Below are 15,790 nucleotides of genomic sequence, written 5' to 3'. Positions count from 1 at the left end.
TGCAGTCCATGGGGTCGCTAAGAGTCGGACACGACTGAGCGACTTCACTTTCACTTTTCTGCATTGGAGAAGGAAACGGCAACACACTCCAGTGTTCTTGCCTGGAGAATCCCAGGGACAGGGGAGCCTGGTGGGCTGCCGGTCACACAGAGTCGGACACGACTGAAGCGACTTAGCAGCAGCAGCAGCACTGTAAATGGTGGTGAGATTCCAAGCAATCCCACATCTCCATTTAACCCCATCATGTGTGCTGTTCTGTGCTCAGTTTCTTTTCACATCCGACTCTCTTCTACCTTATGGACTGTGTAGCCCACCTGGCTCCCTTGTCTATGGGATTCTCCAGGCAAGATTACTGGAGTGGGTTGCCATGCCCTCCTCCAGGAGATCTTCCTGACCCACGGATTGAACCTGGATCTCCTGCACTGCAGGCAGATTCTTTACCACTAGCATCACCTGGGAAGCAACCTCATCATGGGTATAGTTTAATCACACAAACATTAGGTTCCATTCTGAATTCTGAATACAGCAGGTCACACACATAATAATCCTGAAACTAAACCAGATCACATGATCCATCTAAGAATTTTCGTGTTGTTTCCAGGTATGAGAAGTCAACTGAAACAGAATAAAAATGCCAGAATTCCAGGACACATCAGTATTTCACAGCAATAATGAAACACTACAGATAATCCTGCAAATCTGGAGTATACGATTACTACAGAATGAAGCACAGGAAGCAGAGAATTCCCTTTGCACTTCCAACTGACCCTTGGCAGCATCCCATCACTTCCCAGGGCCTCGAGTGCATCATTAATTACACTTATACTCTAACCCCACCCCCACATTCTTGCTCTATCATACCAAAATGTCCCATATTCGAAATCAGTTATTTTCTCCTTCTATTAAGACCACCCAATTGTAAGCAAAAACTGCTAACAGCTACAGATGGAGTAAAGTAATCAAGTAATTCACGATTAAGTCCCAAATTTTTGCTTCTGGGGGCTGGAAGAAAGGAAGTGAGGCAAAAAGATATTTTATCTTGTATATTAAAACCAGTATGCTGGGATGTTTCCAACTACTTAGCAAAGGGATGGGAAATGTTTAGGACTCTATGTAGAGAACTAAATGAATACTAAAAATGTCTAAAGTTGTTACTGCTATAATTTTCTATAGACCCATCATACTGTTTATGAGGCTATCTAAATAAGACGCTTTATTAATTTGCTTATGCTCTCTACTCACTACAGAAAATTTCCAAACTACATTGCTCTATGATGCAGGCTTAAAAGTAAGCTTTGCTGTGCATGCCATATCTACCCAGCAAAGCTCATTTGGTTCAAAGTTCTAACAGATACTGTAGTTAACAGTAAGAGAAAAAATTTGGCAGTACATGGTAAAGTGTCTGTGGAAGCAGTGAATGAGCCTTTACAAGTCAAGAAGTGCTAAAGTTTACGCATTAAGCAGTTCAAAACCCTTTAAGAAGGAGGTGGCTATGTCATAGCAGTCATTTTAGGCCATGGTCACTGTGTTCTGAAATTTCTGGGCCAGTCCCAATTTCTGTCATTCTCTGCCATTATCATACCAAATGTCCTAATTTTTAAAAATAACTTAAAGACAAAAGCCTATCCACCAAAATATTTGTCCATTCCACTTGGACACAAGCTATACAAGCCAAACACACTCTTCAACAACTATTTTTCTTCATTACTACTGAATAACAGAATAGAATAGTAATGTTACATGCTACAAACAGCCCTAGCAATTTCTCCTTCAGTACTGATCAGAGCACTATGCCATGTTTCTGTAGCACATATTATATATACTCTTCACAATGAAGAGTTTACCAGTCAAGAGTACATGTACTCTACAAAGGGAGTATTATTTGAGGATATGGGTAAAATAAAGCAAGATAAGCACTAAATTAAACTGCCAATATTACTTGCTAAACCAAATAAATTCCTAGTTACTAAAGACAAAAATAACAGTTGGTCCCTAAGAACTCAAGTCATCTCTGTCTCTCCGGTTCCCTCTTTAACATTCTATGTCCATTCTTAGTATATTGATAAACATGAGATACCACTGATAAAGAAAATATAGAAGCATACATTTGGTTAAAATCCTCAAGTTTATTATCTTCAAATTTATTTCCAGAGAGGCCAAAAGTAAATATTTTAATCAGAGAAAAAGCTGCTAAAAGCTTGAAAAATCTTGACTTTACTCACTTATTTAATAAGCATTAAGTGAATGACTGTATCAGACAGGTTCTACACTGGGAACCCAAAATGATTTAGTTCCCTGCCTGAAGTTTAATACTGAGCAAGATTCTTAAGATACTGAAGAGCTTTAAGAAAGCAGAGAGGTGGTGCACCTAATCCAGTTTTTTGAGGGGTTGGGTGAGATCTTTTTTTGAAACAAATATCTGAGCAGAGCCTTGAAGGACGCAAGAGTGGAAGGAGAGGCTGAGAGTCTAAGCAGATGAGACAGTATGAGAAAGAGAACCAAGGATGTACACAGCCTCACCATTCGAGATTTATGAAGAACTTCAGGGTGATCCAAGAAAGCCCAAGAAATGCAAATATGCTCTTCATGTTTTTGGAGCTAAGTGTCTGTAACTTGCACCAGATTATCTAGAGACCTGAATCCTACACAAGATTAAGGACCACTGGTATAGGTACCTACAGAGCTTTAGAATCATCTGACTGAATTAACTGATAAAGAGATGACTGTGGTAGCAAAGTGGAGGGTAATTACCAGGGGATGACACTGGAAATGTGTGACCAGGGCAAGCCACTGGTAGGTGTGCAGCACACCTGCAACAAACAAGGACGTTCACTAGTTAAGACAGGTAACAGTGATGGGGGCAGAGCCTGGAAAATTTCTAAAGTAAAATCCAAACTTGAGTGATTAATTAGATTTCAAGGCAGAGGTGTGGAGGGAGATCATAGGGTGTTCACAGCATTCCAGCTGGGAGAACTGGATAACACCAGCTACTGTAGAAAACCCAAGATCACACTACCCAGTCTCCCCACTCTTCTGAGAAAAATTCAGCTGCAGTTAGCTATCTGTAGTCAATCCACAAATGATTAGAAACTGTTACTGGTTTTAAAAAAAAAACAAGTACTTAAAAGTATTTAAGTCCCTACCCAGAACTGATAAATGGTTTAGTAGGAAAAAAAGATATTTCAAACACAAAGTGCAAAATGAAAGCATTAAAAACATAAAAATCTTTTGTTGCAGCAACCCATTGGAACGGTATACTGAAAGAATAAAAAGATCAATGTCCATTTACAAACCCAAATTCTAAAACTCAAACTCCATTTCTAGTATGAGGACACACAAGGCCACAGTGAGCATGCCAAATAAATGTATGCTAGTAGTACTGACAAATTATCTAAGTCAGTAGATAAAGAAAGGAATATCTCCTTTGAAATCAGTATCTCTTCTCTGATCTCCTTGAGTGATGACATTTTCTCTTGCAATTTAAATATTAATACTATCCACAGAAATTGTAAATCTGTAGGTCTGGGGTAGATGTCTTCAGGTGATTACAACTTCCAGCCAATTTTATGTGCCAAAAATATGCTTTATTACCAGCTCTCCTCAAAAACCACATACATACCAACAGGTGCTTCTAACACATCAACTTACACATATTTCATCGTGGTTCTCCTCTGCTTAAAACTGCTAAATGGTTTGCCCAACAGGAAAAAATACAATCATTTCAACATGAAAGGACCATCCATAACCTGCAGTCTACCCACTCAAACTTGATTTTTCATCCTGCTGAATTAAATCATCTACTTTTCAGACACATCAAGGCATCAATTTCCATTATGCTTAAGCTGTTACCAACTGCAATGCCTAGAATGCCCTCCCCTCTTCAATACTTACTCATTTAACACAAGTTAGGATCCAATTCTACAAGCTTCTCCCAACCTTCACAAATAGGATGACGACTTCCTTTAGTTATCTTAACTGTAACTTGAATATATTTCTAACATGGTAGCTATCATTTTACTGCAATGTCTCTCTCCTTACTAGAGTACAAGTTTCTAGAGGTCAGAAAAATGTCTTATTTACATAGGTTTATCTTCAGTGCCTTGCAATCTACCTAATAGGTATATTTTAAGAGGGAGAAAGAAGTCCCTAGACACATAATCAAAAACACCAGGGAAAAGGAATCCGCTTTTAGAAACACAATAAATGACTGCTAGAACCTATATAAATATTATACAAATTGGTTATTTAATGGATTGTAGGCTCTGTGGTTGTTTGTAATATCTATTTCTCCTTCCCAGTGAAAGGCTTTCAGTCTTTCTTCCAAAATCCTCAAAAAAACAATTAATTTTTGCCAAATGCAAAGAAGGCTGGTAGCTCTGTCTCACCTCTGCTTTTGCTGCTCACCAACATATTCCAATTAGAAGATCACTGATCTAAATTAAGTACTTTCTGGAAAGGTTAACTAGGTTTATAACAATAACACACTTGAACACATGTTTTAGGCTTACTTAACTGGAAAGAGTTGACAGAATGTGTGATTTAGGCGATGAAAATTTCCCAACTGGGTAGAAAGTGATCTGAACCAAGATACAGTGGTAATCAGTGTTATTAAAGCAATTTTAAAGTCCTCTGGGCCAAATGGTCAAACCTTATATAAGCTAATCACCGAACCAGACCCTCAAGATATATATAGTCAGTTGTTACTCAAAATAGAAATTATATGTTGTCCCTTAAATCCTTATAAAATACAAGGATTTTTCAGAAATAGAACGCTGCAGAACAGATTCTGAGAGCATCTGCAGACTTCTTGCATGAGCAATCCTTTACAATCAACATCAAAATAACAATCAAAGGTTTTAAGAATGGGCCACTGGGAATTCCCTGGCAGTCCAGTGGTTACTTCCACTGCAGGAGACACAGGTTCCATTCCTAGTCAGGGATCCCGCCCACAAGTAGCAAGGCAGGGCTCCCTCCGCCAAAAAAAAAGAATATGCCACAGTCTCTTGGCCACCACCATGATTTTTCCCCTTACAGAAATCATAAGAAAAAGTAAAGTCACCCTTATTCACATACTAAGATTTGGCTAAACTCCTCACAAAAAACAGACTCCTTAAAATTAAAGAAAAAAAGTGGGGAGGGGGGATAAAGGGAGTGAACTGTGTCCCAATTTCAAACTTAATTCTTGTCTGAGGAACTACAAAACTATTTCAGTAATTTTAAGACAGGAGAAAGCTCATGCAAGATATTCTTCATGAAGATGAGAAAAACTGCATGTGCGATGAGAATGTTCAAAGAACCTGAATGGCCAAAGTCTCTAAAAGCATGAAAAAAAAACTGGTTTGTTCTCTAGAATCAAGAGTGATTCCATGAGATTAAGTGGCTTGCAAACTGAGAAAACTGGTAACATTGAGACATGAAGTACCAGTTCCCCCTACCCCACAGAATTATAGTTATTTCCAAAGAAAATAAGTAATGGTGATAATAAATAATGGTTATCATTTACTAAGTGACTAGGTGCTGGCATATACACTTTGCAAACATGAAGAAACTGGAAGTTAACTCATTTGCCTGTCAAGAAAGAGGATTAGGACTCAGGTCCCCCTACTTTTAAGCTCAAGAATGCTCTTACAGACTGTGTTATACTGCCTCCTGCAGGTAATCAAAAGCTGCAGGGCAATGGAAAAAAAAAAAAGTTAACTTTGTGCATAAGAAGAAATAAGTCAGTTCTTGAACCTGTCACTCATGTATTAACAAGACAAAAAGATCCTATAGGTGGTACCTGGGGTCAATTACAAGGTAATACCCCCAAACTAAGCTTAGAATGAAAATAGAAATGATTAGGATCAGTTCAGAGTGGAAACATCCAAAATCCAATCAAAGGGAACCAATAAATAGCCTTAGACAAACAGAAATGACTTACTAAATTGTATTATTCTCAGTCTAATGATACAATGTCCTAAGAGAAAGAAGTTGGTCTGCAGATTATATTGTAAAAAGGGAGTTTCAAGGGGGCAAAGGGTAAGGGAGAGATAATTCAGGGGATTAAGTTTAGAAAAGGTTTTACCTAGGGATGAATTCCCTAATCCAGATATATGCCTAGGGGAGAGGAATACACCATGCTAAGTCTATCATAAGGTTATCCAACTAATTCCCTGTTCCTCTGATTTCAGGTTCACTAAGCAGCTAATTGTAATAATTTGCACTCCCATTCAGATCTGCCTACACAGACTACACTGAAGAAGAGTAACTGATCCACTGAATTAAAAAAATTCAGTTTGATTGTCCTTTTAGATTTTTCTAAATAACCAACTCATCACTTAGAAAAGCATACTTTCATTTTCACAAGCCCTCCACTTCATCATACTACTTAACTTCAGGAATATATAACGCGTTGAAGCCTCTAGACTCCTCTTCTGTAAAATGGGAACAGAATAATTCTTGCCAAAAATACTTGCCAAAATAAGGGACATCTGTGTTTGGCATACAGAAGACAAGTCTGGCACTCCAATGCCCAAGCTCACAAAGCTAGTAACTGCAGAAAGCTGAGATGTGAACCTAGATTTACTCCAAAACCTTTTTTTCCTTCCTCCATTGCAACATTCCTTATAAAGGCTAGTCTCATTTTTAACCAAGAACTGTAAGACTTGGGACAATTTACTTAACTTTTCCCGGCCTTACATCTTTAAATGACCTTCCTTGTAGGGCTTAGGCAACTAAAAGTTGTGAAAAAACTGTTGCCATTGCCCCCCTGAGAAAAACAACCCTATGCCTTAACGTTAAAGTCTAAACTTCTGAGAAATTTCTGGGCTACGGGGTTATTAGACAGTGCCTAATTAACTCCACTAAAAGTGTTCTAAACAGCAAGATCACTCCAACACACAAAGGGACTAGTATCTGAAAGGTGACTTTCTGAAATCAATGCCTGGCTACCGATACAAAAGAATGAATTCCATCCACAACCACAGGTTGTCTTAGGAGGACTGATTAACATCTGCTTGGCTTGGAAAGAGATTATCAAAATGATAAGAATATTATCTTTAGTCCAGAAATACTAAGACAAGATTTAAGAAGTACCATTTACCTGTTTTATAACTAAGAACTTATGATTTTGGTAAATACATTCTCTACCAGTTCGAATCAAGTAGTTGGTAGAAGTAACTTTACAGTCAACATTTCAAATATCCTAAGTTTAAAGTAAACTACATTTATATGAAAACTTTTTGAAAAAGGGGATTACAGAAAATCTTGGCACAGAAATCTGGAGAGATGGAAGCAAGTAAAAACTACCACAATTTACCAAAAGCATACCTTTGGAAAGAGAAGTTCAACAAAAACTTTAAGAAGATGAATTTAGTATAATCATTCACGAAGTTTTATCCAAATAGCTTCCTCTACATTTACATACTACTCTCATATTTCACATTATCCTGACATGATAAAAAGAATTTTCTCGGTTGGATGTTCTCCTAAAAGGGGTAGCATCAAAAGTTAAGGAAAGAGTTTAATTCATTCTTCAAAGAGTTACCAGATTTGACTTCCAACAGCACGCTAAAAGACTACCAACATTAAAGCAGCTTTTCTAAAATCACAGCTAATAACATTGTAACCACAAAGCCAACCTTACAGGGTTAAAACCGTCAACCTCGCTTATTAAACTTTCCTTCTGATTCAATCTGACGGGCAAAGAAATCTGAGTCATGAAAAAAATTAAATCAAATTCAGCGCTACGATTAGAAAATTGTCATTCCTCCCCCTCCCCCCAACTCCCCCGGTTAACTTTTGAAAACTTATTCCCAGGCTTTCGAATCCCCCACGCCTAAGTTCCCTGCACCTCTCTCTCAACAGGAAAGATCTCTTCACCCAGGAGAGTGAGTTTTAGCTGATAAGCCTTTCCCCCAAAGATCTGAAAAAGCAGGAGCAACATATATCGTACCTGGGCGTTGGCTTCGTGGAGTTTGTGCTCGGTAGAGACGTGGTGCCTCAAAAGGAGGGTTTTCTTGTAGTTGCGGGTCCCTCGCGAAAGCTCGTCGTGCCCCACTGGGGGCAGATCCCCGCTTCCTCCGTCCTCGGGGGGCTTTTGGCACCAGCCGCAAGACATAAGGCCAGTATCCTTGGAATAGCGCAGCCAGGGAAAATCTTTGAGCCAGGAGGTCTGGAAGGAGCAGTGGAGCTTCTGCATTAGGGACTTGGGCCGCGCGAGCGGGAAGTGCTGGACAGTCTCTCCTTCTCCAGCTCCCACACCGCTGCCCTCCGCTTCGTCCCCGCCATCGCCGCCCGACCGCCTGCTGCTGCTGCAGCTGCCTCCTTCCGCCCCGCTGCCGTCGCCCAGGCTCGCCCCCTCCTCTTCGTCCTCGGTGCTGTCGCTCAGGGACGCGCCGTCCGGCATCAACTCCTTCCCCTCCAGCGCGTCCAGCTCCAGCTCCACGGCCGCCGGCCCTCGCCCATTGAAATGCCTCAGGGGCCACGCCGAGGTCTCGGGGCGGCCGCGGCTACTGCCATTGTTGCCGAGCCCCCCGCCGCCGCCGCCGCCTCGAAAGGCCAGAGTCCGACGGTTCCTTTCCGCTAGCAGGGGGCCCCCGGCGCCACCGCCGCCCAGCGAGGTGGGGCCGCCCGCGTCTTGGGGGAGCAGCAACTCCTTGGTTTCCTCGGCGGCGGCGGCAGCCCCGGCGGAGGCCTCCAGGTCTTGGGGCTCCAGGCCCTCCAATTCCACTTCCTCGTCGGCCCCCCGCCCATTGAGCGGCTGCGGCGCTGGCGGCGGGGGCTGTCTTGGCTGGGGCTGCTGGGGCCAAGCCGAGGCCTCCCCGCCAACGTTATTGTTCGCGGAGCCGCCGCCGCCGCTGGCGGTGACCAACCCGCCTCCTCGGAACGCCAGCGTCCTGCGGTTCATTTCACTGAACGACATGGCGCGCGCCGCCGCCGCCGCCCGGTGCCCCGGCTCGCGCCCGGCCTCGGGCCGCGTCCCGCGCGCTCCCCGCCGCTCCCCCTCCGCTTCGCTCCCGCCCCCACCGCGGGCGTTCCGGTCTCGCGGGGCTCGGCCTCGCCCTCCCGCCCGGCCGCCCGGTCGCGCTCGCTCCCCGGGGCTGCCTCACGCGTCCGCCGCTGCCGCCGCCGCCGCCCGCCGGGCCGCCGCCTCCGGCCGCCTCCTCGTCCTCCACCCCCGCCCCGCGGCGCTCCGGGCAGCGTCCCGCGCGGAGAAGGGGGGGGCGGGCGGCGGAGAGGTGAGCAGCGAGCCGGCGCGCGTGGGGCCTTCGAAGTTGAGAGGCGGAGTGCGGGGAGACCCTCCGCTGCCCCCTCTTTAAAGCCGCGCGCACACACCGACCCTCCAAACAAGATATCCTTCCTCCGGCGCGCCGAGGAGTCCCGACGCGGCTGCCGGCTTCCGAAGCGCTGAGGGTGGGAGGCACGTTAAACTGCCGGGCTCCGCCACATAACGAACCGACAATAAAGCCGGCGGAGCGTTTCCGTCCGACCAGGCCCTGGCGGAGGTCGAATGGCAAATGAACAACGGACCGTGCGCCCACAATGCACCGGGGTAGCAGTAACCGCTGGAGGGGGAAAGGGTGGGGGCCGGGCGGGGGGAGGGGGCTGGGCTTGGGGCTGGGCTGGGGTGGGGTGGGGGCGCCTGGGGACCGGGAAAGGGGCCGGGCCGCGCCTCCGGCCTGGGGGCGGGGGTGCGGCCGCGGGGGAAGGAAGTCGGCCGAGGGGCGGGGGACAAAAGGCCGGGCGGCGGGCTGGGGGGTCTCGGGGAAGGGGCGGGCGTGTGCGGCCGGGGCCGGGCTCCGCGGAGGACAAACAGCTGGCGAGTGTCAGGTCTGGCCGCCTCCCCGCTGCCCGCACGCACCTACCCGCGCCCGGGACGCACATTTTCCTTCCTTCGCCACGAGTTCACCTGGGACTTTGAGAAATAACTGTACGGTGGGAGCTGCTCTCCAGCCTTGTCATTTGCTGAGGTGGGGTGGGTGGGGGGTGGGGGGTAACGGTGCCCGAGGAAGTGAACTTATTTTTGTTCCTTCACAAAGACTGGACCAGGCTGTACCTTTCGCGCGAGGAGGTTACAACCGCGGGCACCTCCTCGTCTGCTACATTGTGTATTCGATGCAGCACCTCTGGGCGATAATCATTTCACAGAAAATGCACCGCCCCGAGTGTCTTATTGCTGTGATGAAATGGAAATTTAAATAAAAGGTCGAACACGTGCGTTCAGTGGGAAGTATTGACATGGGTGTTACATCACCAGCAGCCAATCAGATAGCTCCAGTCGTGTTTATACTTCTACAACCACCTTGTGAGTATTACAGTATGTCATAACGTTATAAATATTAGGCAGGGTTTTCCCCAAGAGTGGGGAGGAGTCGGCTCACACAGACGCTGCGTGCGACTCCGAAGAGCGTGTGTGCTAAGACAAGAATTGATTTTTAAGACTTTGGGTTTTTTGTTTTTTTTTTTTAACTGTTTACCCTGCACATGGAATTTAGAGTGATTAGAAGAACAGATGGAGCTGGAAATGAAACTCTTACAATAATAATCGTAGTCAACTTGTTCAGAAAAAGATTTTCCAATTTGGAGCCCTTATACTCGTATTTTAAAATATTTTTTAATGTGCTAAATTTAGCAAATTCTAAAGTGTTGTGATTCATTTTACTCTTTGAAACGTGAAATAAACTTTTAAAAACAAAAAAGTTAAAAGTAATGTGAAACAAATCTTAAGTCATTTTTATTCAAACTTATTTCAGATTGAAAAAATATTCTCAAACTATGGAGGAGCTTTTTACTCTTTTAATAAATATGTTAAGAGGACTAAATGAAACATATGTACCGTAAAAATAAATAACTCAGTAAATTACAGAAATTAAAACTGTATATTAAAAGGTTAATCACAAACATTCAAAATACGTTCAAGATAATTATTGAGTAAGGAAAAAAAGGACATGTTACTTTTTACATTAATGTATGTCAGGATGTGCATGGGGAAAAATGAGAAAAACACACAACTCTACAGTTGTAGATTATCATGTGTTAGAGGCTTTAATCTTTTACCTTATATATTAATGGAACGTTATATGTATTTAATAAAGAGTATGTGTTACAACATGTGTTACAATATTTAGGCTCTCTAGTTTTATGATTCTGTTCTCTTCAGTAATTTCTATTTTTAAAATAAACAGTATTTAAAACTTTGAATATATCATGTGGAATATGGATTATGGTATTTTTTCGAGATTAACCTTAAAGAAACATTATCCCAGGCATATTATAAAACACAATTTGCCTTAAGATTTTTGAATGGACTAAACCCATGCACAGCCATACCCATATATTGTGTAGATTGTATATTGTATAGATTTATTCATATCAACTTTTACTTAATTCACTGTAATTTTAGTATCTGTAATAAATGAACAGTGTTGTATGTCAAACAAAAATTGTTAGTTCTACCTTATAGATGAAATGTAATTTTAATGTAAAGAATGATAGTACTAACCTGCCACAAAGAGATTTTGGCTTTTAGTTATTTTGTTAGTAATGATCAGATTGCTACATATCCATGTTGTCACCTGGCCACCAATGATAAACAGCCTGAAACTGCAATGTAAGTCCTTAGATTGGTACAGTTTGTGGATTTAAAAAAGAATTTGTCCTGCTTTGTTTTAGTTGTTGGAAAACTTAGGACAGTGGAATCTCTGATGACCTAATTTGTATGTTGGAGAAATGAAAGGATTCTGCCCAGTTGGCTGTATGTATTATGTACTATATGGAAGAATGTTATAATAATGCTGTGCTTTGTCCTTAATGCATTTTTTAAAAATTCCAGGCACTTTGCAAATAAATACAGTATTTATTCAGTTTTAACTGTCACTCCCTTCTCCAGAAAAAGAGGGAAGAATTACTGAAGTTAATTGCTTATCCAGGGTTAAGGTGACGGGAAGTAAATGTTCTTAAGAATTTTTTATTTTGGCTTTAAAGATTTTTTCCATGCCCAAACTGTTAAACTCATATCTTTGTTGTTTTTTTTTTTTCATCTTATTTGCCTAGTACATAACAGGCAATATATATTTGTGCTAGTATGCTAGTTTTGTTTTGTTTTTTTTTGGCTGATTCTGGTAGCATCAGAATTGCCAAAAATGCTTTACTCCATTAAGTTTTTAGTTGTGTCCAAACTGTATTTTTCTGACATGTAGCTTACCTTCTGTTTTGGAAAATTCACATCATCTTCTGTCTGGAGATTTGGTTAAACGTGCACTGATTAGGGCTGAACAACACTTGATTCAAATAAATGACTTAAATGCTAGGGCCACTGACCTTCTCATAGCCAAACAGTGGGAGTGTATGATGTATGAGTGTGTGTATATTTTTATCGTTATATATGTATAAATATATTTTCAGTTGTCTTTTTCTTAACCCTGAAGGAAGATCGAATCAGAAACAAAGTTCAAGAGGATAGTAATCCACAAATGTCTCAGAATACCCTGAACAAGGGAACTTTAAGTAACAGAAGGGGATCTCCTGTTCTGTAAATGGAGTTTTTAAGAATTCCCCCACCCCTTCCAGTCTCCTCCTAGCAGGCAGGGATCTGTTCTCTCCTCTAGCCCCTATATTTGCTGTTGGGGTTCTACCATATTTAAGGGGATTCCCCCTTATGCTTACCAGGGGAACCCCTCCAGAATGGGGCATCCCCAGCCAGTTTGTCCCCTAATTTCACTTTAGGCTGTGTAGAACTGCTGCAGGTTACCTTGATAACTCTTCCCCTGTAACTCCTTGATGAGGCTAAACTCCTCTACCTGGTTCAGCTGATCTCTGATGACCAAACTTGAGTATTGTTTATTGCCTTCGAGAGGCATTTTTGCCTCCACAGCCCTTTGCCTCTTTAGGTTCTAGGGACAATATGCTGATTCTGTATGTGGCACTGACATGTATCATCCACCAGAATAAAGTCCTTGAGAATAGAGATTATGTATTATTCACTCTTACTCTCTTCTACCCCAACCCCAACCCAGCTCGAAGTAGGCAATTAGTAAATATTTATTGGATGATTATCTTCCCCCACAATCTGTTTTAGTAGGCCATTTTTCCTTTTGTTTATTCTTCTTTCCCTTAGATAACTAAAAAATATTCTTTTTGAAGATATTGACCTACTGTTTCCATTGCATTTACATTAAAAGCAACAATCATATGAAACACAATGGAATATTATTCAGCCCTTAAAAAGAAGGAAGTCCTGCCGTTTGCAACAACATAGTTGGACCTTGAGGACATTATGTTAAGTGAAATAAGCCAGACACAAAGGGAAAAATACAATGAAATCCAGAATGAGGAATCTAGTGAAACTCACAGAAGCAGAAGGTGGAATGGTGCCACAGGCCAGAAGGAGAGGGAAATGAGAGACATTAGTCAAAGGTTACAATTTCAGTTATACAAGATGAATAGTTACCATAGTGGCTATAGTTAACTGTATTGTACACTCAAAAGAGGATAGATTTTAAGTGTCCTTATCACAAAAATGAACTTGGGCAAGCTCTGGGAGATGGTGAGGGACAAGAGGGTCTGGCGTGCTGCAGTCCATGGGGTCACAAAGAGTCGGACACAACTGGGCAACTGAACAAACAAATCACAACAAAAACAATAAATAGAATGGGCAGTAGGAAACTTTGGGAGATGATGAAAATGTTTATGGCACAGATAGTGGTAATGGTTTCACAAGTATATGCTTATCTCCAGGCTCATGAAGTGTATACATTAAATATGTACTGCTTTTCACGTATCAATCATACCTTAATAAACTTGAGCAAAAGCAATAATAATAATAGTTCAATATAAACAACATTAGCACTATTTTCTATGTTGCTTACAGTGAATTACAATTTACACAACTTCCCTATGAGTTAAATCAGGGTAGGTATTATTATTCAACAGATAAGGAAACAAAAAGCTTAATTGACTTGCTTAAAGTTGTTGGCTGAGGCATACCTAAGTTGAATATAAGGGTAATACCCTCTAGTCTAAAGCACCTTCAGCTACTAAAATACAAACGGTACACTTAACAATGTATCTGCATAATTGGAAGCTGTACTAGAATTTAAATGTTTATTGTTAAATAGTGTCATAGAAGAAAAGAAAAAGGTTATTGTGTAAACACAGTCTTCCTTTTTTTGTACATAGCCAAAAGAAAATTTTGGTGTTTATGAGTTAACCTCTTTTCTTGCTTTTAGTTTTTAATATGTTTTAATATGATTAATTTTTTTTGTATTTTAATGGGATAGCTATACCATAATTGATATAACCAGTCTTCCATTGTTGAACATTTCATTGTTTACAGTTTTCAGGTTTTTTGGAATTATAAACAACTCTTTAGTGAATATCCTTGAAACTAAAGCTTTGCATCTTATTTCTCTAGGATAAATTCTAAAAGAATTTCTGGCAAAGGGAACCAACATTTTATAAAGTCCTCTACTAGCTACCTGATTGCCCTCCAGAAATGCTCTCAAAACTACAAAATAAAGTTCCAAAAGAAAATGTTATTAGGGAGGTATTTCTGTAATATTGGGGAGTGAAAGACTTAATTCTAAGCAGAATACAAAGGCCAGAAACCTTAAAGGAAAAGATTGTCAGAACTGACTATATAAATTGTAAAAACCTTTGTTTTCCAAAAACAATAAAGATTTTTTTTAAAAGCAAACTAGGAAAAAGAGATCAGGCTATATATGACAGACAAAGGCTTAATATCACTGTCTCCAAAGGACTGTCATAAGTCACAAGATAAACATACCTAGTAGAAGATTAAAAGAATGTACAAGGACATTTACTTGAAAATCATGTAAGAAGAAATACAAGTGACTAGTAAACTTATGAGAAGATGTGCAGAGTTGGCCAGGTATTAGAGAAAAGTGCATAAAAAACTCCAGGAGGTGTGATTTTTTTCAACCCACCAGAGGTATAAGAAAATGAGTATAATTGGGAATGGAGGTAGGAATAACTTTCTGGTAGGGATCTGTATGCAGGTCAGGAAGCAACAGTTAGAACTAGACATGGAACAACAGACTGGTTCCAAATAGGAAAAGGAGTACATCAAGGCTGTATATTGTCACCCTGCTTATTTAACTTCTATGCAGAGTACATCATGAGAAACGCTGGACTGGAAGAAGCACAAGCTGGAATCAAGATTGCCAGGAGAAATATCAATAACCTCAGATATGCAGATGACACCACTCCTACGGCAGAAAGTGAAGAGGAACTAAAAAGCCTCTTGATGAAAGTGAAAGAGGAGAGTGAAAAAGTTGGCTTAAAGCTCAACATTCAGAAAACGAAGATCATGGCATCTGGTCCCATCACTTCATGGGAAATAGATGGGGAAACAGTGGAAACAGTGTCAGACTTTATTTTTTTGGGCTCCAAAATAACTGCAGATGGTGACTACAGCCATGAAATTAAAAGACGCTTACTCCTTGGAAGGAAAGTTATGGCCAACCTAGATGGCATATTGAAAAGCAGAGACATTACTTTGCCAACAAAGGTCCATCTCGTCAAGGCTATGGTTTTTCCTGTGGTCATGTATGGATGTGAGAGTTGGACTGTGGCTGAGCGCCAAAGAATTGATGCTTTTGAACTGTGGTGTTAGAGAAGACTCTTGAGAGTCCCTTGGACTGCAAGGAGATCCAACCAGTCCATTCTGAAGGAGATCAGCCCTGGGATTTCTTTGGAAGGAATGATGCTAAAGCTGAAACTCCAGTACTTTGGCCACCTCCTGTGAAGAGTTGACTCATTGGATAAGACTGTGATGCTGGGAGGGATTGGG

At 41.6% G+C, this 15,790-nt stretch overlaps 1 protein-coding gene across 1 annotated transcript in view; it reads right to left on the bottom strand.

The window, feature by feature from the left end:
* Window positions 1-8,948, bottom strand: part of ZBTB10 (zinc finger and BTB domain containing 10) — a 32,264-nt gene extending 23,316 nt beyond the window's left edge. Inside the window, exon 1 of the mRNA XM_027561252.1 lies at window positions 7,934-8,948. Coding sequence (XP_027417053.1) covers window positions 7,934-8,902 — 969 coding nt within the window. The 5' untranslated portion in view covers window positions 8,903-8,948. The remainder of the gene's footprint in view (window positions 1-7,933) is intronic.
* Window positions 8,949-15,790: the final 6,842 nt, after the last annotated feature.

The sequence above is a fragment of the Bos indicus x Bos taurus genome, chromosome 14 (assembly GCF_003369695.1).
Source record: "Bos indicus x Bos taurus breed Angus x Brahman F1 hybrid chromosome 14, Bos_hybrid_MaternalHap_v2.0, whole genome shotgun sequence".
In the NCBI taxonomy this organism is placed as follows: domain Eukaryota; kingdom Metazoa; phylum Chordata; class Mammalia; order Artiodactyla; family Bovidae; genus Bos; species Bos indicus x Bos taurus.
Note: the sequence above shows the minus strand (reverse complement) of the source record. Positions and strands in the feature narration are given on the sequence as shown.